This window comes from Marasmius oreades, chromosome 10 (assembly GCF_018924745.1).
Source record: "Marasmius oreades isolate 03SP1 chromosome 10, whole genome shotgun sequence".
Classification (NCBI taxonomy): Eukaryota; Fungi; Basidiomycota; class Agaricomycetes; order Agaricales; family Marasmiaceae; genus Marasmius; species Marasmius oreades.
The window spans coordinates 1,463,101-1,483,275 of NC_057332.1; the positions used below are offsets into that span (position 1 = coordinate 1,463,101).

Below are 20,175 nucleotides of genomic sequence, written 5' to 3' on the forward strand. Positions count from 1 at the left end.
GCTCTATGGCCACGATCACTGAGGATTGGAGACGTGTCACAAAACCTCTTACACGTTCTGACTCACTCGCATCTGGGACCCGGACTATTATTTTATATTTCTTTTACATTCGGAGCACACCTGCCACCGTAGTACAGGCTAAACCTATTCAAGTTTACTGCCATCACGCCCAGAAAAGCTGAAGTCGATCTTCCAATGGCGGGATCTACCATTTGTTAACAGCTGGGTGGACTATCTAACTTATCAGCGGGGCTTAGGTCATTGAGAACATCTTACATGACATATGCATAGGACATGCGTATATATCTACATATGGTATTCGCATAGAAGTGAGCGGTTCTACTATCCTTAAGGCACTTCTAACGGAGCATCCTGCAGGCAATACCAGATTACTTTCAAGGTATATGCGTACGTGAGTGATCGAACACTCAGCTCTGACAGACAGCTAACGCCCTCTGAACAGGATCAGATGGAGGACCGGCACTTTGAAGTTTGCCCTGAATGTCAGTTTCGATCCAACATTTCCAAAGCAAGTCGCAGCTGTAGGACGGTTCCATTGATCTTGTACGAAAGATATGTGATTAACTTTTCATCCACGCGTGCGTGATGCTCAGTCGAAATGAAGTTCAAGCTTCCTGCAGCCACTTGAGGGGAAAGAGTCTTCGCAAGGCCACCCCCACTGGGCGACTGTCACCCACGAGACCGTGCCCTCAAATAACCCTCCGACCCCTCACCAGTTTGAACTTACGACAGGGACCTTACCGAGCGGGGTCCAGAAAGTCGGTAAGATCCTGATTCCTGGTACTCCTTGTGGTGATGTACGCCCTAGATGTCACTGACCCAAGCTTCGTTAGGCCGTCCCTCGTTCCGTGATATTTGAATGTATACCATTGATCCTCCTCCGCGCCCGTAAGAATATTAGATCCAATGCGACCTACCGCTAGTAGTGATTCGAAGTTTCTCAAATCAATGACAATACGAGTTTTACTCTGCTTGCACCTTAGTATAAATCCCTCAGTCCCACGATTCTTTAGGATCTCACGCAAGTCCCCTGTAGGCCAGTTTGTATGGCTCGTTATCGAACGATGTGTTGAAAAGCTTAGCGTCGGAAAGGCTGTCCAACTGACTTTGTCTTCCCCATTGTTGGGCGAAGGATCGATCTGGGAGTCGGGATGACACCGTACCGTGCTTACGACAGTAAAAGAAAAGTAAGTAGGAAGGAGGGAAGAAAATCAAGCACCTACGGGACGGCGGGCGACAGGGTTGACACCCGTAATCCCCTCCTGAATTCAAATCTCGGCAGTAAAACAGGAGGTAAATTCCTCAGTCAGAGGTTTTACGCCGCCGCCTTGCGTGAGAATCAAGGGTAATTACAAGGACTACCCATTTTCCATGCCATCCATTTTGCCGTAAATGAGAGATGGACAGTTTGCATAAGTGTCGACCCTATTGCCACATGAACATGCGGGCACAACTTCATTTGTAGTTGAGGGTCGGGATCTGTCAAGCGGTACTCAAGTAGGAATATGACTCTTTTAACCTCGTCTGAGAGCCGCCGTTGTTGAAGGAGTTCAGACCGCAATCTGGGCATATGTCGAAAGAGTTCACTAGAAGTAGTGAACGTTAAGTCTCAGATTGAAGGAAGCCGGTGAAGTTGGTTTCACTTTCTTATTCATGATTATTTCTCAGCCCATCGCCCTTCCACCGGTACGGCGTTCATCCCGTTCCCACCAGTTCTGTTTCTTTGAGCCGTGTGATGTGTCTGACTCAATATCATTTTGAGCTGTCCTGGGGTCGAAACGTTGATTGATGATTGACCGGATATTGGAATGATGGTCCATCTCATCCACAGTACTTCGAGCAGATTTGATCGGATACTTGAAAGGACAAATTGGTGGACTTTGGAACTATTTTGAGAAACGTGCGATGTCAAAGTTTGAGATCCAAAGTATCAGCTGAGTTAGGACCATCAGAGAAAGCCAGGCCAGGGACTCTTGCCCTGGTGCCCAAAATCTTCCACTGAACTCTGGCATCGAGCGTCCAAAAACGACCTTTGAGCTAGAGTGTTCACGGCAATCCTCACGGTCATGCCAGGTACTCCAGGATCATGGACTAGCGTTCTTTTCCCAGTGGAGCTTTTCATGATGCTCCTAGTGATGACTGTCATTCGTTGTAGTCGCCGACTTTTCCAGCAGTTATGATTTCGCCTGGTGTCAGATAGATTTGAGGTAATTTAGCTCCATGATACATGTTCAAGTCCGAATTGTGCTTACAAGCTTGAGAAATAGGGTGAACGTGTCGTCATATCGCGTTTTGAGGGATTTTACGTGCAGATATACATCCGGCTCACATTGATAACTCGAGGCTTAATTTAGCCAACACCAAAGAATTCCTCATGTCAGCAGTCCGAGGCTGGAAAGGTCAAACAAGAAGGACGGAAGTGCGTCAACGAGTGCAAAGAAAAAGATAACTGTCCATATGGAGCACGGATTGAACAGACATCATGATATGCGAAATAGCTTTGCCAGGTGTAATGAGAAATCTTGGTTCCGTAAGGGTTGAGTTGAGTCGATGGTATGCAGATAGTGACGAGAGTGGGAAATAAGGCTGAATAGAACATAATTACGCCGCCGCTCCCCACTCCCCACTCCCCCAGTTCGAACGGCTCCTTTGGGATGCGCGGTGTGGCGCTGAATATGGAGTCCCGAAATCAGAAGGGCCAACAGTCTGTTGAAGCAGGTAGACGGTACTCACCATTGCAACAAAGCAGCAGCAAGGTTAGAAGTGCTAATGCAGCTGTTATAATATCGTTTATGGAAACTGGCGGCAGCTTTTGTTTCAGAGATTTGCAGCGGGTAATGTAGATCGAGCCACTTGGTCCCATTCTGGATCTTGGATTGATTCTCATCGTAAGATATCTTGTATCACCTCCGGGAACAGAAAGTAGATGGGCATATTAACACTCGTCATCTTACCAGGCCAATTTCTCAGGCTGGAGCTTGACAAGGAGTTGACACATTAAGTACCCGATAAAACTCAAGGACAGTGTTCATACCTTGCCTCTCATCCGGGTAACTGGCTCCTGCATCACTTCACATGAGGTCGCTCAAGCACCGGGATATAATGATGAATTAATCACAGAAAAAAAGTGCGACAAAAGCGTAAGAGCGAAAATTCGGGAACCCACGGGTTCCCGGGTCCGACCGAATGCTGGTAAAGAAGGCTGGATCAGCTTCTTCTCATACGATGCACGTTATGTGGCGCCTGTCTTGATGTTAGAAAGCCGCGTCAAAAGAAAAAGAAATAGTTACCGACAAGTTGATGCCGTTGGAATGAATGAACCTTCGAGCGAGATAGACACTGGCAAGTATAGAGTATGCTTGATGTCCTTGACGTCACTGAGATGCCGGCTTCCAGGATTGACACGAACTCTGGAGAGCTAAACAAGGCCAGGGAAGGTGGCACGCAAGTCGTTTGAGTATATCAATTCATCCCCTAGCCCCGCCGTTCCTTGAACAGGACATCCAATTCAATGTACTTCACCTCCTGACACCACAGAAGTGCCTGAAGGGGAGGTCAGTCATAAGGTATGTATGTTTGAAATTTTACGCACACGATATTTCCGATCCAGACGCTCGGAAAAAAGAAACCGGAAAAGACACGCAGCGGAAGTGATGGGACGCCCTGACATCGACGTCGAAGGACTTAAGTCGCACGTGCAGCGGGGAACAGCAAGCTTCGAGGAAATACGGCAGCTTGTCCGTGACTTCGAGAACTAAGGGACAAGAACCATATGCCCCCACTAAGACGTACAAGAAGCCGGATATGGATTGTCCGCGGGCATCGACTGAACATAATGTTACAGGAAAGATAAAAAGGCGTAGATGTACTTGGTGCGTAACACAACTATCACTTGCTCTGAGGAGAGGGAATATATCCCGGCTGATATCCCGGCTGGAAGTTAGACGGTTGATTGATGCTAAAAAGTCCTTGCCCGGTGTGGATTCCACCACCGTTTGCGACAGGAGGTTCCCATTGGCTGCGTCCGCGAAGAGTTAAAGCGTCAGATAGGATTTATGATACGTTAACGGACGTGTGGCGCACCCAGGTCCACTTCGAGCTCTCCATTGACAGATCCCGCAAAGCCAGATGTGTTTCGATTCGAAAGGTATTACAGGTATAAAGAACAACTCGAACCAGGTCGTACTCTTCGCGGCAAAGACAGAAGCTGCAAGTTTCCTCGTAAGTCGTCAGTTACGGTGTTAGGAGGTGGAACGGTTCACCATTATGACAATGAGGACATAAACGAGCAGGCTGTTCGTTGCCTTCTGGTTTTATTTTATTCTGGCATCCAACTGACGGTTCATTAAGAAGCTTTGAAGGATCAGAGGGGAAAGATCTTAGGGCGTACAGAAAATAGGAAGGCAAACTGAAGGAAGTGTAAGCCACAGAGCTAACAATTGAACGAGAACATCACTTACAAAACATAGTCAAACGATCACTGGTCCAGAAGTGAGCAGGAGGTGGTGGTGGTTGCGTTTAAAGGCGAGTTCTCCCCGCAGTTGAGCCAAGAGTGATCATCTGTTCCGATCTTATCATATCTGGTGTGTCACATGTTGGGATTACGGAGGCAACGGTATTAGATAAAAGTAATAAAAGTAATGTACGAGTACTGACAGCGATGAATACAATGTAAGAATCGTGAGAGAGTCATGCATCAGATATCTTGGTTCATAACTTTGTATTTGTTTTGAGTATCAAGGTTAGCTTCAATAAGTAATAGATTAAGGAGCGCTGAGGACCATCTATATGACCAACGAGATCAGTTGCTGCCCCGACTCAACCTGTGCGGGCACACTCACCGACATAAACTGTTCGTAATTCAGCTGCACCCATCCATTGCGACTGACATCGGCTCTGCAGTAAGAGTTAATTAGACGACTCGGGGTCAACGGAAGATCCGGACGAGCCATACCGTTGGAAGGATTCCGTCAACGTCTTCACAACTACGCAAGCACGGACGAAACGGTCGAAAGTAATTCCCGGGGGTGGGCCGTACCCTGATTCAGGAGCTGAAGCTAACGATCATTCAAATCAGAATTTATGTAACGCGGACAGAGGAGCCCAGAATTCAACGCACCATACTTCTGCTCTATCATTCTAAGAAGGTTCGGTGATAAATGATATCCAAACGATCGCAACGCTTCTGATAATTCAGGACCTTCTATTGAGCCTGAACGGTCTCGGTCAAAGTGGCGGAAGACGCTCTGCCATTCTGATATATATTTCCATAGACCAGCGAATTCTAAGTTTGAGGTGAGCAAATGCACGGAGAGGTTCTAAAAGGATACAAGGTACCGTTGAAGCTTATCGTCCCGCTTCGGTCGACGTCCTGACCATAAATTTAGAGGGAGAAGAAGTAAAGAAACTCCAAATGAAAACGTACAAATATCGACATCAGCATCTTTACTGTGTCTAGATCAAATTCTGCACGGAACAGACTCAATTTAACTTCCTTTACAAATCTCTCAACTATGTACCCATACTCACTCGTCCAATTTCCTAAAATATGAATGATTCCGGTCAGAAGATCCTAGAGTAAGGGAGAGCCCCGGCGCACCGTTCACTAATGCCTGCTGCAGCTCATTCACTGTAATCGTTCCCGACCTATCGGTATCGACATTATTGAAGTACTGCCAAAGTTGAGGATCTGCACTAGTAGGTGCTGCTTGGCTGGAATATCGCTGTGACGAGTGCCTTGAAGCGTTGGAACCTCCATAAGTGCTTTGTGTGCTGCGTGCTGATCCTCCGGATGCATATCCGTATCGATTTTGTTGTTGCTGAGGATTATATGAAGATTGCTGGTACATCGTTTCCTTGACGTCAATATTGATGGGTAAGCGAAAGCAAGAGAGTTCGTGCAAGCTTTTTGTATTTATATTCCAAATTGCGGTTGGTGGAACCGGGGGCAGTGCCCAGCGCTAAGTCCGCGCTAACTACCCCACCGGCACAATCGCCCATGTGGTACTGTCTCGTGGTTGAACCTCTGGGAGGGCCGTCACTGACGAAAAAGGCCTTTACAGTCTTTTCATTAGCCTCGAGGTGTGCTTTCCGTTGGAGTGACCCTAGATGTACACTTGCTGCCTTCCATCGTAGCATGGGACCCAGGGAGTCGACTATACGGTCTTACACAGATAGCACTTTAGAAGGCGAGTCGACTGCGGCATATGGGCGGTACCTAGCGGATTAATCGTGTCAACCACGGCGCGGAGCAGTTATTTTCGACCGACTGTACCCGCCGCTCAAGGGAAGTAAATAAAAGTCCAGGATATTCGATTCGGATCATAGCCTGTGCTACGACGTCGGTGTGTCTAAATGAGCAAATCTACCACGCGTGCTTGTTGATATCATTTTGTTCGAAATATAAGAAGCCTGTCGAGCATCAAGATGTTGGCCTCGCGATTCCTTCGCGTGTATCTGATTTGCCTACCACGGCTTCGACGCATGATGGAAATAAATTTGACAGTAGATGATCAAGCAGGGACAATAAGCAATGATTGAGCTGGGACAAAAGGGGGACTCGAACGAAGGAGAATGGGTAACATGTAACATAGACTTAGATAAAAACGAAAGATGGTATGGATAGTGAGTACAACAACAGATATAACAGGGATTTTCCATCCTTGACCAACACGCGGAGAGCTAAGAATATAGTGGCACATAAGTAAGATACAAGGGCTTTTGTAACTAAAGGAAAAGGGAGGGAGTCAATTAGTGCAATATATTCAACAAGAAGTCACAAGTGGGAGGAGGGAAAATAATAAACAGATGTTCTAAATAAGTAATGTAAGGCAAAGTGATGCATTGTCCAAAATTCAATTCAGGTCCATTGTGGGATATAGCGAAAGATACAAATAAAAGAATCAAAACCTCGAAGCGTTTAGAAAGGAGATTTAGCTAGTGGCGTACTCCATGGCATAGCCAGTCGGTTGAGCGTAAAAATCAGTGTCGCCAATCTCAGATTTGAATCCTGCGACGCCTGGCGAGCCAGCACCGCTGCCAGCCGTCCCGGGAGGTGTATAGTCTACCCATGTCGCTCCGTTCCCATTACCCAGCTCTGGAGCAGTATTAGGACCACCTCGCACAAGGGCCGAAAGCGTCAGCGGCGGGAGGATGGGATGTTGCGAAGCGTGATTGTTTTGCAAGTGCGGTGAAGAATGAGATTGCAGTTGATGAGGGGAAGGGTGGGAGGAGTAACCTAGTTGAAGGGAAGTGGACGAGGAGGGAGAAGAGTGATTGGACTGGGAGTGGTGAGAAATGGGCGGGATGTATGTCGTCGGTCTTGTTGTTGTTATCGTTGACGAGTAGGGAAGTTCTCCTAATGAACGGGTTGACATCGAATTCGCCAAGTGCGGATGTCCTGGGTCACTATGAGGTGATCCACCAGAGGAGGTTGGCGACGAACTGTGCCCAGACAAATACCTGGCAGGTATTCCATCTAAACTGTCCGTTATGGGATTCATCCCATAAAAGGTGCCTGTCGCACCCTGCGCAAATGGATAAGGCGGCGAAAATCCATTTGGACCTAAACCTTGTCCCTTGCGTGTTTCCCAGACGCTTTTCACGAGGCCTACGAGATCTTCTCGCTCCCCTTTACCTGAGGCGCCATTACTAAATGTCCACCCCATCTCACTCATTGCGGCAAGGCAGACATTAACCCCTTCATCCGAGTCCAAGATAGGGAGAAGACCGGGCCGGACCTCCTCCACGCGAAATCCGACAACGTTATATGAAGACGATGAGGGGTCGTCAACTGACTCAGATTTGAGCTGCACGGAGGTGACGTAGTCTACGAGATCGCTGCTCGAAATGGTGGCGCTGAGATATGCAGCATAGAAGAGGCCATCACGCACCAATCCGGTGTCGTAGCGGAAAAGGTCAGTGGCCTCGTAAGTCAAATTGTATTTGACCACACCAAGTATCGAGGGAAGTAAACGGAAGCACTTTCGGGTGGCTACCTCGTAGAGGGAGCCGGGAGAGTTGGGGGTGGGGGAGACAGGCGATGACGGGATGCGTGCCAACTGCTTGAGGGATTCTTTGATCAAATTATCTGTAGAAGAAGAGAACGCCTTCTAGCAAGTCTAGAAGATGGAAAGTTGCGTGGATGACTTACGGCACTCAAAAATGATAAGTTGCCAGGCACTGGTCCACTTTTCGATTTCGCCGCCGTGACCTGCCTTTCGAATGCAAGCTAATTCCTCCCAGCAGGAGTCGAGGTCTTTCCAAAGATCTCTCATTGCAACGGCGTCGACGATGCCGCCGTTCGCCTCAATGGTTTTTGATGCTCTTGGTGATAATATGATTCGATGAGCTTTACGGATGAGGGTAGACAAACGAAGTGGAGTGGCGAACAGATGAGAGTCAGGAGACGGAAGGGAAAGAGGCGTTGAAGAACCACCTAGTGGGGGTGAGTTCCTAGAGGATATGGGTGGCGTAATATCCGGAGGGAAAGTGGGGGAAATCGGAGAAGGTAAATGGTTCGAATAACCATTTCCATATGATGTAGGGCTGAACAGATGTAAGTTGGTGAAATTGAGAGTACTCGGAGTAAGCGGAACTGAAGGGACTGGGGCGAGAAGATCGAGGTCGTCAGTCGTGAGGAAAAGCCGGCCACCACGCAAGCCGGCGGTGATACTCTCATGGATGTATGCGCACCAGAAGAGCCTTGTCCTCACTGCTGCATGATCCTCTGGATTGGCAGCAGAAGAAAGTGACAGTGAAGACAAGGAAACGACCTGAGAAAGGCTGGCGTCGCGCAGTGCGACTCTGTCGAGCGGATGAATGGAATCGTCTTCGTCAACCAATGGCTGCAACAGCAGGAGGATGCGAAGCCCGTCCCATGTTGGACTGCGCATGATCGCATGAATATCGAGCAGCTCGAGAATTTCTCCGAGCATAGACTGAGTGCGACCTTTTCTCGAGGACATTGGACCTGGAGAGCTCGCGAAAGGAATACCGCGTTCGTCGAGACCGTAACTGAAAGCCCACAGGACCAGAAGCATAGAGATGATCGTAGTATGCGGCGAAAGAGGTTGGCCGTGAGATTGCGCCTGGATATAACGTGCCGGAAACTCGACTGGATCCAGGACGGGTCTCTGAATGCTGAACCACGACCAAAACAGCGATACAAAAAAATCAGGATGTAAATTGGGTATTGTCGATGGCCTTGGGGTTGAAGCGCCGGAAGAGTCGCCGTTGGAACTGCTGTTGGCCTTGCCATATATGGCCTCAACCTGTTGTAATCGTCTACCCCTCCTCAAGAGCTTGACAGCTTTGACATCGGCGAATTCATCTACGCATTTTAGACCACGTTCGCGACAGTTCGAGCAAGCAGGGTTAGGACCCGATAGAGGGATGGGAAGGTCTTTGAGGTCACATCTGACTCTGCGCATGCGACAGGCTCCGCAAGCGCTGAATTGCTGCCTGGAGGACTTGGGCTGCCCCGAGGGACGGCGTGCATAGGGAGCCCCACGGGAAGAGGACGACGAGGACGAGTGGTTTGACGTCGTGGGGGACATCGAGGAACAGGGGAGGGATGGGGCGTGATGATGAGGACCATTTCTTTTTACAAGTACTTATATAAAAGTCAATTATAGAGTAAAAGTCGAAGAAGGAAGTGGTTCATATTTGCAGGTGTTTTCATCGAGGATCGCGCATGCGTGACAGGTGTCACATGCGACGTGTGACGGCAATATTTTACATCTAACCATCTGCGGCTAACCCCATCGGGAGAAAGGGATCTTGAACCTTATCTACTCTGCCTGCAAACCTTGCATCCCAGCCGCCGTTTTCGGAAAATTGCATCCAGCGCGGTAGACACTACAGCATTCCCGCTCTTTCCAATGCCCGCCGTAACTCTCCCTCAGTCCGTTGATCTGTGTTCAGCCTTCTGTCTCTGGCCATCCGCTCTACGTCCTGGCCGTATTTCTCTACCAGCTTTCCCAGATACTCTCTTTCGCCCTGCGACGTGAATCGTGGCCCGACCCCAGTCAACGATGCCGTCAACGTCCCGGCTCGTAGCGTCGATAGTTTGTCGAGGTCTAGGGGAGAAAGACGTTAGTATTGGCCGGTTAGACCGTGCGAACAGATGGTAAGTAGAATAAGTGTCAAGTCAAAGTGCAAATCATGGATCAATCAACAAAATGGAGATTGTGTTTAAAAAAGATACTCCCCGCGCCGTCGTAATGATAATAAATGAAGGAGAGGAGTTTCGCCAATGCGTAATGGTCAAAGTCCAGTGAAGGAGTGCATGCATCCCCCAATTACGCACACAGGAGGCCCCACAAAAGAAAACGTCTCGAAGTAGGAAAGGTAGTCCCCAGCGTTGGGATCAGAAACGCGACGGACGCAAACGTCTGACCCATCAAAGACACATCTCCGCGTGCTAGTACGACAAGGAAAATATAGAAATGACATCGACACAACACAAGCCCATCTGCCAAAACAAATCCTCCGAGATATCAGAAGAAAAGAATTGACCGGGTCCGTCGATCGAAGTACGAGCATCTGTGTCATCTGTATCAGAGCGCTCGTTTCCCGATCCCAACGCCAGACGATCCGCCATACATACATAGTAAAGAAAGCGGTAGGATGAAAGGGTGGAAAAGAATTCACGTAAAGATGATTCCGACAGTGGCGTAGCAGCAAAGAAGCTTCTGGCCTCCCCGCCGTCTCGTCCCGACAGCCGGAGACTGAAAAACGTTCTACGGTGCTAACGGAGTCCCCCAGTCCAATTGATTACAGTCATCGCGACAGATATCGTTGAAGCCCTGCGCCAAAGTCTTGCTCTTGTCCGTGTGTCCAGTTGTATGGGTTCCCCAAGTGGATGAATAAAGGGAGTGGCTACAATAGGATGGCATAGCGTAAGACCAATCTCAACCACCCCTTGCTCCTAGATCGCTAATCCATATAGCGGGTAGCTAACGTCAGACCGTTAGAGCAAGGAGGTGGTAGAAAGCATTAAATTCGTCGTCGCGGGAACGCCGCACCGAAAATAAGCTGAGGTCGTACAAGCGTATGAAGTCGCGAAGGTTGAGAGGAGGGGGAAAAGGTTTCTCCATGTCGAAAGGCGATCCAGCCCCCCGCCTCTCAAAAGATTGATGGTCCACAAACGGAAAGGAATTGCAGAATATTGATAAATATCGAGGAGAAGAAGAATGCAATGAAAAAAAAAAGTTAAATCCTGTGCCGTGACCGAGTTCTCATCCGGAAAGAGTCTGGAGAAAGCAAGTATCCAACCCAACCCAGTTGCGAAGGATCAGTGATCATGATGGGAGGTAACTATCGGTATAGGTATGAAATGGGCTCCATCGAACTCCCCAGGTCGTGGTTACATTCCATGGTGGAATTCAATAAGAATCGAAGGAGATAGCTGTAGCAATAGCAACAGGGTAAAGGAGAATGATCAAATGAAAGAGTGACTCCAGAGACGTCTGCTGCACCCAGGACGGTGGTCCGATACAAAAAGGCATCTGAGATCGTCTCGTAAGAAAGAAAGAGCCAAGTTTGACCGACAAGAAGAGCTGATTCCAAATCAAAAAAAAAAAAGAACGACACGACAGAAGTATGAGCGAAAGTAAGATGGTAATAGACGGGGGGCGAACAACCCGTCTGACATGACGAAAATCAAGGCTTCAGTCGAACCGGATCTCGCCAACGGGCAGACCAGACCTACAGGGCCGACAGGTGGTCGTACTGCCGGTCGCTAAATGCTGTAGTTGTCTGACTACAGTCAAGAAGGAAGGTAAGGGGTGACCGGAAGTATGACAACGAAACCATGCGAAAAAAGAGTCAAGAGAACGAACCACGCCACACCTAGGGGACAAAAGACCGAGCAATCATAGCCTAGAGCCCATGAGAAGGGATCAAAAGGGAAAGAACAAGATATCCTCGCAACGGGATGGACCACACAGCTCGCAAACGTGGACATGGGGAAAAGAGTTCGATAACCCCCGGAAGTAAGGGCCTGAAGAAAGGCGCCTTCGAAACGGATCAGTCCTGAAGGTGGAACAGTCACTGAGTGTCCTTTGAACTCTGGAACCGCGTGCCCGTCCGACGGAAAACAAAGACACCGGGTGATAAAATGAGTAGGTGATAACGGAAATCACCCTAAGCACAGAAACTCTAAACCAAAAATAACTAGATAGAAAACGTGGATCCGGGAAACTCGTGACGAGCGATATATATCACAACCCGTCCGGCGTCTGGTTTGATTCCATCAGGACCGGTGACCACATATAAGCGTCACTCAATGTGCGCTTGACAAAACCTCCGGTGCCAATGAATGCAATGACGATGATAAATGAAAATCCAGATCTTGCATGTGTCCCGTGAGCCGGTGCCGACTCGAATGAGAGCCCACTAGGAATAGACAACTGGTATGGAAGAAATGCTCCAGTGATGCTCGGAGTTGATTCAAGAAAATGGATGTGAAAAAAATGAAATAGACGGAACGATTGAAAAAAGAACAAAGAAAGCCTGGGATTTCCAAGTGGCGCATCCGTATCAGCCCGTATCTTTGATGGTTTAATTTGATGGCCTGGGGAACGCGGAAAGTTGATTCTTCGACAAGATTCAGCATATCAGTGGCAAACTCGTTCTTCCACCGTGGGGGTCGGAAGTCGTCGAAGGCTGCAGGGCTTCAAAATCGCGACCTCTGCCGGCACTTGAGGCCGAAGAGTAATCCAATTGGTCTGGGGGTGGCTAGAAATTGCACAGTGATCGAAGCAAAAAAAAAAAAAAAAGGAAAAAAAGAAAGAAACACAGAATACGAAGAGATCTTGATATGGATCGAGCCAAGCAGGATCGACACGCCTTGTCAGAAAACGCTTGCAAAGAATAAATCAAAGATAGGATTGAAGCGGTATACCGGGTCAAAACAGACTGACAAGGTGCCGAAAAGATCACTAGAAATGGTAGGAGAAAGAAACGAGTTGAAGGATCGGCGGACGTGTGCCAGTCTCCCTACTTAGTAGAGTTGCGCGGGGATAATCGCGTATAGAGATAGACGCGATGACATGTAAACTCAATTGAAAAACAACGGAGAAGGGATAATAGAGCCGAGCGGATGGCAACAGGAGAAAGGGAAAGATCCCACAAACGATCGCATGACTCACCTTCTACAAAATGTTTTTTGACAATCACTTGGGCGCGGCCCGTCTGCCTACCCATTCCCTCGATCCATTTCTCCTTTATGCTTGTGTCCAGCTCGGGCTCCAGTTGCTCCATATTCGTGTCTACATCTTGATACCGCTTGTCGACAAGCTTATCGTTGTGTTCCTCGTCGGAATAATCTATCCGGACGACATTTCCAACTTCATCACGCACGATTCTACCGTATCCTTTCGGTATGGTACTGCCTTGAGGGGGCAAGGCAGGCTTTCCTGCGCCTAAGGCACTGGTGCCTTGAGAGCCATTCTCTGAGGTTGATGAAACCGCGGAATCGGTAATAGGGTGAGTACTAAGGTGGGGTTCAATGCCGATAAGTACCATGAGAAAAAAGGAACCTACGTTTGATCGTTCTGGTTGATGTCGACATCGACAACCTCGGCACCACCAGCAGCGGAGGGGTTGAGGTCATGAATGAGCCCTAAGGCGGCGTAACTAGATTTAGAGTCAACATACGGTCATATCGCTCAGAGCCGCAGAAAAGAATGGAAAGAGTTAAGGGGAAACGTATTAACAACAGAAGAGAGCAGATGAAGGAACCCCGCTGTGTTAAGCAGGATCAAATCGTTCGTCGAGAGAGATGCGGGACACTAGGCAGTGGTACAGGCACAAGGGCGATTCCCACTGAAAATTTTGACACCCAAGAACATCATACTCCGAATCTGAAGTGTTCCGCCCTGCATTCTAGCTTGATCTGACGGCAAAACGGTAGCGTTTCAAATCCAGAAGATGCGAGATATAATCTTTTCGAATAGTCCTGCAACCCGGGAATCGAGGGATATAACTGAAGAACCAGGTAATAAAGGAAGGGCGTAGACACTGGGCCTTCCTTCGATTTAATAACTTGGCTCGAGTCCTGTTCAGGGATAAAAGGAGTGCAAGCAAACGAAGAACGACGATGATCTGAGCATAGCATATCCAGCATCGAATCTCGAAACAATCCTCGATATAGTAAACCCAAGAAGAGACAAAAACTAAGAACAAATAACTACTCACTTCTGTCTAACGGTCTTATTTTTGTCCCACGCATCCTGGAGCACTTTTGGTGCACGTATTGCTATCCATCAACAAGTCAATATCTCTTTTAAAGCTCATAGCTACGAGGATAGACTATACTACGACGTACTAGGCATTTTCTTCAAAGTTCTTTTTGCATTTTTTGAATGGGATACTGGCCGATGAGAAGAAGAACGAGATTTCCTGCGCTGTCGAGGGTTGGCCATGGATGTCGATGAGGCTCGAGACTAAATGCCGGTTTGCGAATTGACAGTCAATCTTCCGCATCTGACCCGATATTAGGGTTGAAAATTGGGTTCCACGTGACTTCCGTCTGCATTATCGTTCGGGACATTCGGGACACGTTCCGCTCGTTCACCCTTTACTGCCTTTACTGCCTGGCGTTAAAGACCATAGACGACTTTTCGCTCTCTTTTCTTCACCATCAAATGTCTAGACTAATTTTTCACCGTCAAACTCCTCTTCAGGCCAACGTCACCGTACGTCCAGTCACTTTTCATCTTCCATTCACACCAAGTTGAACACGCTGGAATAGTTGGCGAAACGATGGGTTCCAACTTTGAGTCTTTGGGGTGTGGGTATGGGTACGGCCGCACTGTTGGTGCGTTAAACTTTCCTTTCATCCTCCCCTTGACTCATTCATCTTTCGTGGATTCAGTTTCTATCTGTAACCCCTCTCGTGAAACGTGAAGTCCTCGTAAAAGTTCCCCTTGTCAGTTTTTGTTTCTCTCACTCCTCTCATATGCGCTCAATCTCAACTCCGCTCGGAATCAGCTCAAGCACTACTTCGAAGACAAGACGCCGGATTGCGATAAACCTTTCTAATTGGAGAAATTCGTACTCGTGGAGTGACATAAAATTAACTTCCTGCAGCTCCTTGTACTCTAAATGAATCATTTCTGGATTAGAACAAATACCATCTATTGATGAATGATACAGGAAGCACCCCTTCATCCACGGAACAGTCTCCCGTAACATACTCAGGCCCCTTCTCATTCTTCCATTCGATCCTATCGCAAGTCAAAGTTTGGCTCCATATTCCTTCCCGGTCAGGTCCATCCCCAGCTTTATTCCAAGCTGTTGGACTGCTCGAAGTGTACCTCCGATAGGCACGTCTGAGGAAGGAATGAGCGTTTGTCAGGCGTTCGAGGGAAGATGGGAAGGAAATATGTATACATTTAAGGGACTTACGAATGGTATCCATACCTAGCTCCTTCGCGGCTTTCAAGTTCCTGAAACAGAAAGTAAAAGGCAGTTCAGTGGGAATCGCCTAACGATAGTCACATTGATAGCCATGGGTATCTTCAGGTCGTTTGGCACCTTCAGAGCAGCCGGCCACCCTTGAAGTACAAAGCTTACATTCCGATATCATCCAAGAAGATTGCTTCATGCGGTTGAATGTTGTTACGCTCGCAGGCGATCATGTAGAACTTTCGTTCAGGTTTCCTTCAGTTTATGCAGATTCAGCTTTGTGATACATGGTGGTGGGTTTACTTCAGGAACTTACCGAGTGCCCAACGTGCTACTATCACAAAAGTCATCGAATAGTTCGCGGAGATCTTGAGGTGTCGCGCCGTCCTCCCACCCTAAAAACGCCTGTTCAGAGGGCGGAACAGTAGATCGTGCGTAGTTATTGGTTAGAGCAATGACCCTGTACTTTTTGGCGGCTGTAAAATTTTTGATTTCGGCGAATTTGGTTATGAATGTTGCAGGCGCAGAAAGTAATTGAAACAAACCTCGTATACGATGAATTGCCTCTACCATATGCGGATCGTAAGCTCTTGAGACGCGCATCATTGCGCCAAAAAGCTTGCGGTATCTCAGGTTCTCATCTGGGAAGCAAAAGGCGACGGAGAGCTCACATCACGGCCATTGACATTCAGATGTTCGGGTAACCGCGGGCATTCTGGGTTTCCGAAGAGGATAATAAGCTGCGAACCTCGAATAAGCCTAAGCACCTGCGAATGAGACCTACTGATTCCCTTTCGTTCGCAATACGCCTTGTACCAGAGGTTTCCATTTGCTGTATCTGAGAGATCGCGACCAAAAGCTTCATAGAATGGGAAAAGGTCAATTTCACCCCGTTCAAATTTCTGCCAAGCACCCCGTGGACCTCTCGCCACGCTACACAAATAAAAGAATTATACGAGCGGAGTTCGTGGCAGGCGGAACATCTCACATCGAACAGTTGAGGTAATTCTCAGGTATTCCATGAAGTCGTTCGTATTCTGCTATCGCGATGAAAGGGCTACGGAGCACCACACCACCAATCTGTAAGTCAATGCGAGCCGTCAAAAAGTTACAAGCATGTCGTCGAAAACTTTGGGTTCCAGACATGTGGAGTTGGAGCGTAAGCCATGAACTCACATCAAATATGACTGCTTTGAAAGTATGGTTGGACATATCTATGTGTCGCTGCCTTCCGGTTCCGACTTGAAGGTTGCAATTGTCTATAACTTGGGGAATCCCAACGTCAACGGAATCTACATAAATCAAGGATAATGACAACGGGGAGCGGGAAACAATCATAAACGAGATATTTGACTCACAGAGACAGTAAAGTCCCGAGATTAATGCAATCTCCACAGATCTAGCTATTTGAGAGCTGAAGAACGTCGGCAGTGGTACGGGGAGGTGAACGAGGTCACCGGTCCGGCAGGATACGTAGTAACCGGAAGCAGTACTTACTATTGCAACCGGCGTGACATATCGGTGAGTCATAACGTTCTCATTCTTCCAAAATTCCGCTTTTGAATCGTTTCTCGTTAAGCGTCAAGATATCCGACATCGGCAAGGTGCCTCCTGAAGTTTTTGATTAATATGGGCGAAGATCTCGCAGTCAATCTCACACCCTTTTTTCATGTCGAAACATATGGACGTCGGATGATTGAATCAATCATAAAAGCATGGTGTGGCGAGAAGGTCGTTTTTGGAAACAGGCGATATCATATCTGCGAACACCACTACGTAACCGCATCGCCCAAGCGACTGTAACGTTAACATTCAACGTTCAAGTTTGAAGTCCGTGAGTTTTCGTTCGTCAAACGTCAGCGCGCACATTGCACTCCTGGTAAATTTTAACCTTTGATTAGGGACAGAATATCATGCAAAGGAGAAAGGGGCCTAAATTATCAACTGCTCCTTTCCAGTTCAAACCCAACTTGCAGCTTATGTTGTTCAATCTCGCCGTCTTATTTTGGAATGCTACTTTTACTCATAGTCAATACAATCGTTGGAGTCTCCTGAGCGCCGGTCGTCACCAAGACTTCAAAGGTTTCCCTGTGTTCGACTTCCCAGACAGCGCTACTTTGCACACATGGGCATCCACACCTGAAATGGAAGATGTCGCAACACTTCCTCGGGGTCCCGACGAGGAGAGTCTGTTTCTATGACCTACTATGTACCTCGAAGTCAGTCACTACTCCCTACCCGCTTCGCACGTCGACTCATCGTCGGTTCATCCATTCTTCATTGGCTCGGCAACTTACTCTCCATACAGGACGGTACTTCTGTTTCGACCAAAGCATTCACAGAGTGTTTTGGGATCTGGAGGACTGAGGTGACTAATTACACTCAAGCTTGACCTATATACTGCGGCCAAGCTGAACTACAAAGGGCAGTAGAACGCGGATATAACATTTTCACCGCTGACAAGTCCGCACAAAGTCCACTTTATCACTCCCGGTCGGGTAGCGTCTGAGCTACCTATGTCTACCAAATAGCTCCTTGTGAATCGTAAACGAACCCTCGAGGACCAGGGAACGAGTATAGTTCGAAGCTTTTGTTCTGTCTCGAAGACCAAGGGCGTGGAAGGGCATGGACTGTTGTTGATTTCGATTTGTGGACGAGTTGGTTACTTACGGCGGAAACACGCATGGTGATGCCAAAGGTCAAGCTGTGCTTCCGAATTGTTTTTAACACGGTAAAGCCGACTGCTCGATTTTCTTTCTTTTCAACATCCGTCTGCAATGCCCGCGAACTTGTCAAGCCAAAGATCATACCCCATACCACCCCTTGAGCGCCGCCAGTCTGGTGATGACGATGACGACGACGACGACGGTAAAAACACATTGTCCCGTAGTTCAACGCATCACAGTACAACGGGGACTATGACCTCCATCTTTCCCAATTCGTCAGGAAGCCATAATCAAACATTAGGAAATAGGTCGAGCTCCGGTGCTATCGCAGGGGGAGTCATCGGGGGCATATGCGGGTCAGCGTTAGTGTGCTTATTCTTCTGGTGCTGGAGACGGAGAAACCATCGAAGTAGATCTCGAACACTCGTCGATATTGACGAACCGATGTGTAAGTGGTAATTGTCATCTGCGGCTCACATCATACAATGACACGACGCAGATCAAACTACTTCCGCTGGGCCTAGTAGCAAAGACCTAGATCAACAGCTGGAAACGCCGTTCGTCGGTGTCAATATGCCTGGGATCCGTCAAGTGAACCACAATCAAGACGACTCGCATAATCAGGCCCCATCTGCGGGTACCCAGAACATCTCGAGGAGTCCGACTGAACCATTATCTCATGTCCAGAAGATTGTCTCCAATCCAGATTGCTCCTGTAGGTCTCATCGTCACCAAATACGTCCGAGCTTATTGCGATGTCACTTTCTCTAGCCACCTCACTTCTTGACAAGGCGGCTTTGATCGCCTACCGAAAGGGATCTGAAATGGACACGACCGGTCCCTCTTCTTGGAAACGCACTGAAGCTCAGATTGCGAGGTCTATAACTTCTCGCACAACGTCTACCTCTGGAACCACAAGTCAAGGTTTTGAAAGCGGGCCTACCATCTCGAGATCAGATTCTTCAAACAGTCCATCGCCCCGAAGGAGCCTGGACAGTTCCAGTGCTACGGCAGACGCTATTCCTCCCAGGACACGCCACGAAAAACGCCCTCCTCCTCAGGTTCGTTTAACCATCGACGGAACCTACGTAGATGGTCGACGGGTATCTGATGGAGGCAATAATGACGAGGACGAGGTGGCTGACTTACAACGTCGTATACAAGCCCTGGCGCAAGAGAATGCGTTGCTCGCACTGCGTGCTGAGGCACCTCCCGCCTACCATTAGGGAGAACGCTCAGACTAGTATCCTCCGATCGCAGTGCGACTCACTCTTTCGACACCGTGACCGTCTAAGGTCATATGCGACGGAGAACACCCATCTCGAGTCGCTATCTACTCTTCGTTTGACTTTCCAATGATGGATAATAATGGACATGGACAAGTTAAAGTTGTAGTCCATGATAGTATCATGAAAGTCTTTTTATAAATAAACGGGTTCGGAATGGCAACGGAGCACCGATACTTATCTGTCCCTTCCCTCTCACCCTTTGAGAACCTCCTCTCACCCTATGAAGGTTTTCAAAGGTACTTGTAGGACTTCTTTCTGGGTCAGAAAGGAAAGAAAATGGAACAGCAAAGGTTTGGTCGTTTTTCAACTTTTTCAACTTTTTCTACTCCGAGTCTGGTGTGAAAAATGTGCATCTCCTCTCTCCTCTAGACTCGTATTTCGACTGCATACCGACTCTACCGTACAGCAGATTTTTGTCTCGCTACTTTCTCGGATCAGAGAGTTCTCTCGGGATGATCCAAGCCGCATAGTTCACATACCGACTTGAACCTCCAAAACGAGTGGGAAGTAGGGAACTTTGAATGGTTAACATCGTCATGCTACTATGACCAGGCACGTTCATGTTGTGCGTTTGATCTTCGAAATCGCGGAGTTTTCATATTCAGTTCTTCTCACCAACAGAGTGAATGTTCTAGACCAAGCTGAAGGATTGACTTGGAAAGATGTTACGACAATAACACTACGACCACCACACGACATGCACACTCGGGAGGATATCCTGTCTCGCCATTATTGTTCGCTTATCAGAAGGCTGCAGGTGTTTCCACGGGCGTTTTATTTGTAGA

At 48.0% G+C, this 20,175-nt stretch overlaps 6 protein-coding genes across 6 annotated transcripts; 2 read left to right on the forward strand and 4 right to left on the reverse strand.

Moving 5' to 3' along the window:
- Positions 1-4,600: 4,600 nt before the first annotated feature.
- On the reverse strand, positions 4,601-5,974 carry E1B28_002551 (uncharacterized protein). Its single transcript, XM_043159477.1, has 8 exons — positions 5,621-5,974; positions 5,551-5,562; positions 5,447-5,487; positions 5,359-5,392; positions 5,141-5,305; positions 4,976-5,078; positions 4,863-4,917; positions 4,601-4,805 (listed from the first exon to the last, which is right to left on the reverse strand). Exons 1-8 carry the CDS (start codon positions 5,868-5,870, stop codon positions 4,785-4,787), a joined length of 681 nt encoding a protein of 226 aa, XP_043003078.1. The 5' UTR covers positions 5,871-5,974; the 3' UTR covers positions 4,601-4,784.
- Positions 5,975-6,953: 979 nt separating this feature from the next.
- E1B28_002552 (uncharacterized protein) lies at positions 6,954-9,578 on the reverse strand (the record flags this gene model as incomplete). The annotated part of the gene is made up of 2 exons (XM_043159478.1): positions 6,954-8,110; positions 8,174-9,578. The coding sequence occupies 2 exons, from the start codon at positions 9,576-9,578 to the stop codon at positions 6,954-6,956; spliced, it is 2,562 nt and encodes an 853-aa protein (XP_043003079.1).
- A 3,445-nt stretch (positions 9,579-13,023) lies between these two features.
- Positions 13,024-14,450, reverse strand: E1B28_002553 (uncharacterized protein; the record flags this gene model as incomplete). The annotated part of the gene is made up of 4 exons (XM_043159479.1): positions 13,024-13,519; positions 13,570-13,662; positions 14,224-14,284; positions 14,354-14,450. 4 exons carry the CDS (start codon positions 14,448-14,450, stop codon positions 13,024-13,026), a joined length of 747 nt encoding a protein of 248 aa, XP_043003080.1.
- Positions 14,451-14,601: 151 nt separating this feature from the next.
- E1B28_002554 (uncharacterized protein) lies at positions 14,602-15,188 on the forward strand. Its single transcript, XM_043159480.1, has 4 exons — positions 14,602-14,723; positions 14,780-14,845; positions 14,903-14,956; positions 15,019-15,188. Exons 1-4 carry the CDS (start codon positions 14,673-14,675, stop codon positions 15,067-15,069), a joined length of 222 nt encoding a protein of 73 aa, XP_043003081.1. The 5' UTR covers positions 14,602-14,672; the 3' UTR covers positions 15,070-15,188.
- E1B28_002555 (uncharacterized protein) lies at positions 15,179-16,965 on the reverse strand (the record flags this gene model as incomplete). The annotated part of the gene is made up of 11 exons (XM_043159481.1): positions 15,179-15,359; positions 15,436-15,476; positions 15,529-15,546; positions 15,604-15,690; positions 15,752-15,911; positions 15,981-16,053; positions 16,107-16,150; positions 16,220-16,368; positions 16,424-16,515; positions 16,612-16,694; positions 16,794-16,965. 11 exons carry the CDS (start codon positions 16,963-16,965, stop codon positions 15,265-15,267), a joined length of 1,014 nt encoding a protein of 337 aa, XP_043003082.1. The 3' UTR covers positions 15,179-15,264.
- Positions 16,965-19,575, forward strand: E1B28_002556 (uncharacterized protein). The gene is made up of 5 exons (XM_043159482.1): positions 16,965-17,290; positions 17,337-17,654; positions 17,744-18,549; positions 18,601-18,816; positions 18,873-19,575. Exons 3-5 carry the CDS (start codon positions 18,213-18,215, stop codon positions 19,325-19,327), a joined length of 1,008 nt encoding a protein of 335 aa, XP_043003083.1. The 5' UTR covers positions 16,965-17,290; positions 17,337-17,654; positions 17,744-18,212; the 3' UTR covers positions 19,328-19,575.
- Positions 19,576-20,175: the final 600 nt, after the last annotated feature.

What these genes read in the sequence shown, in the direction of transcription:
- E1B28_002551 (XM_043159477.1), bottom strand. Translation starts at nt 5,870, where the DNA reads ATGTACCAGCAATCTTCATATAATCCTCAGCAACAACAAAATCGATAC. An exon ending in AGATGCTGATGTCGATATTT is followed by an intron (nt 5,393 to 5,446) that starts GTACGTTTTCAT and finishes ATTTATGGTCAG; the next exon opens with GACGTCGACCGAAGCGGGAC. An exon ending in CGGGACGATAAGCTTCAACG is followed by an intron (nt 5,306 to 5,358) that starts GTACCTTGTATC and finishes CCTCAAACTTAG; the next exon opens with AATTCGCTGGTCTATGGAAA.
- E1B28_002554 (XM_043159480.1), top strand. Translation starts at nt 14,673, where the DNA reads ATGTCTAGACTAATTTTTCACCGTCAAACTCCTCTTCAGGCCAACGTC. An exon ending in CTCTTCAGGCCAACGTCACC is followed by an intron (nt 14,724 to 14,779) that starts GTACGTCCAGTC and finishes ACGCTGGAATAG; the next exon opens with TTGGCGAAACGATGGGTTCC. An exon ending in TCCTCGTAAAAGTTCCCCTT is followed by an intron (nt 14,957 to 15,018) that starts GTCAGTTTTTGT and finishes GCTCGGAATCAG; the next exon opens with CTCAAGCACTACTTCGAAGA.
- E1B28_002556 (XM_043159482.1), top strand. Translation starts at nt 18,213, where the DNA reads ATGCCCGCGAACTTGTCAAGCCAAAGATCATACCCCATACCACCCCTT. An exon ending in CGATATTGACGAACCGATGT is followed by an intron (nt 18,550 to 18,600) that starts GTAAGTGGTAAT and finishes GACACGACGCAG; the next exon opens with ATCAAACTACTTCCGCTGGG. An exon ending in CTCCAATCCAGATTGCTCCT is followed by an intron (nt 18,817 to 18,872) that starts GTAGGTCTCATC and finishes CACTTTCTCTAG; the next exon opens with CCACCTCACTTCTTGACAAG.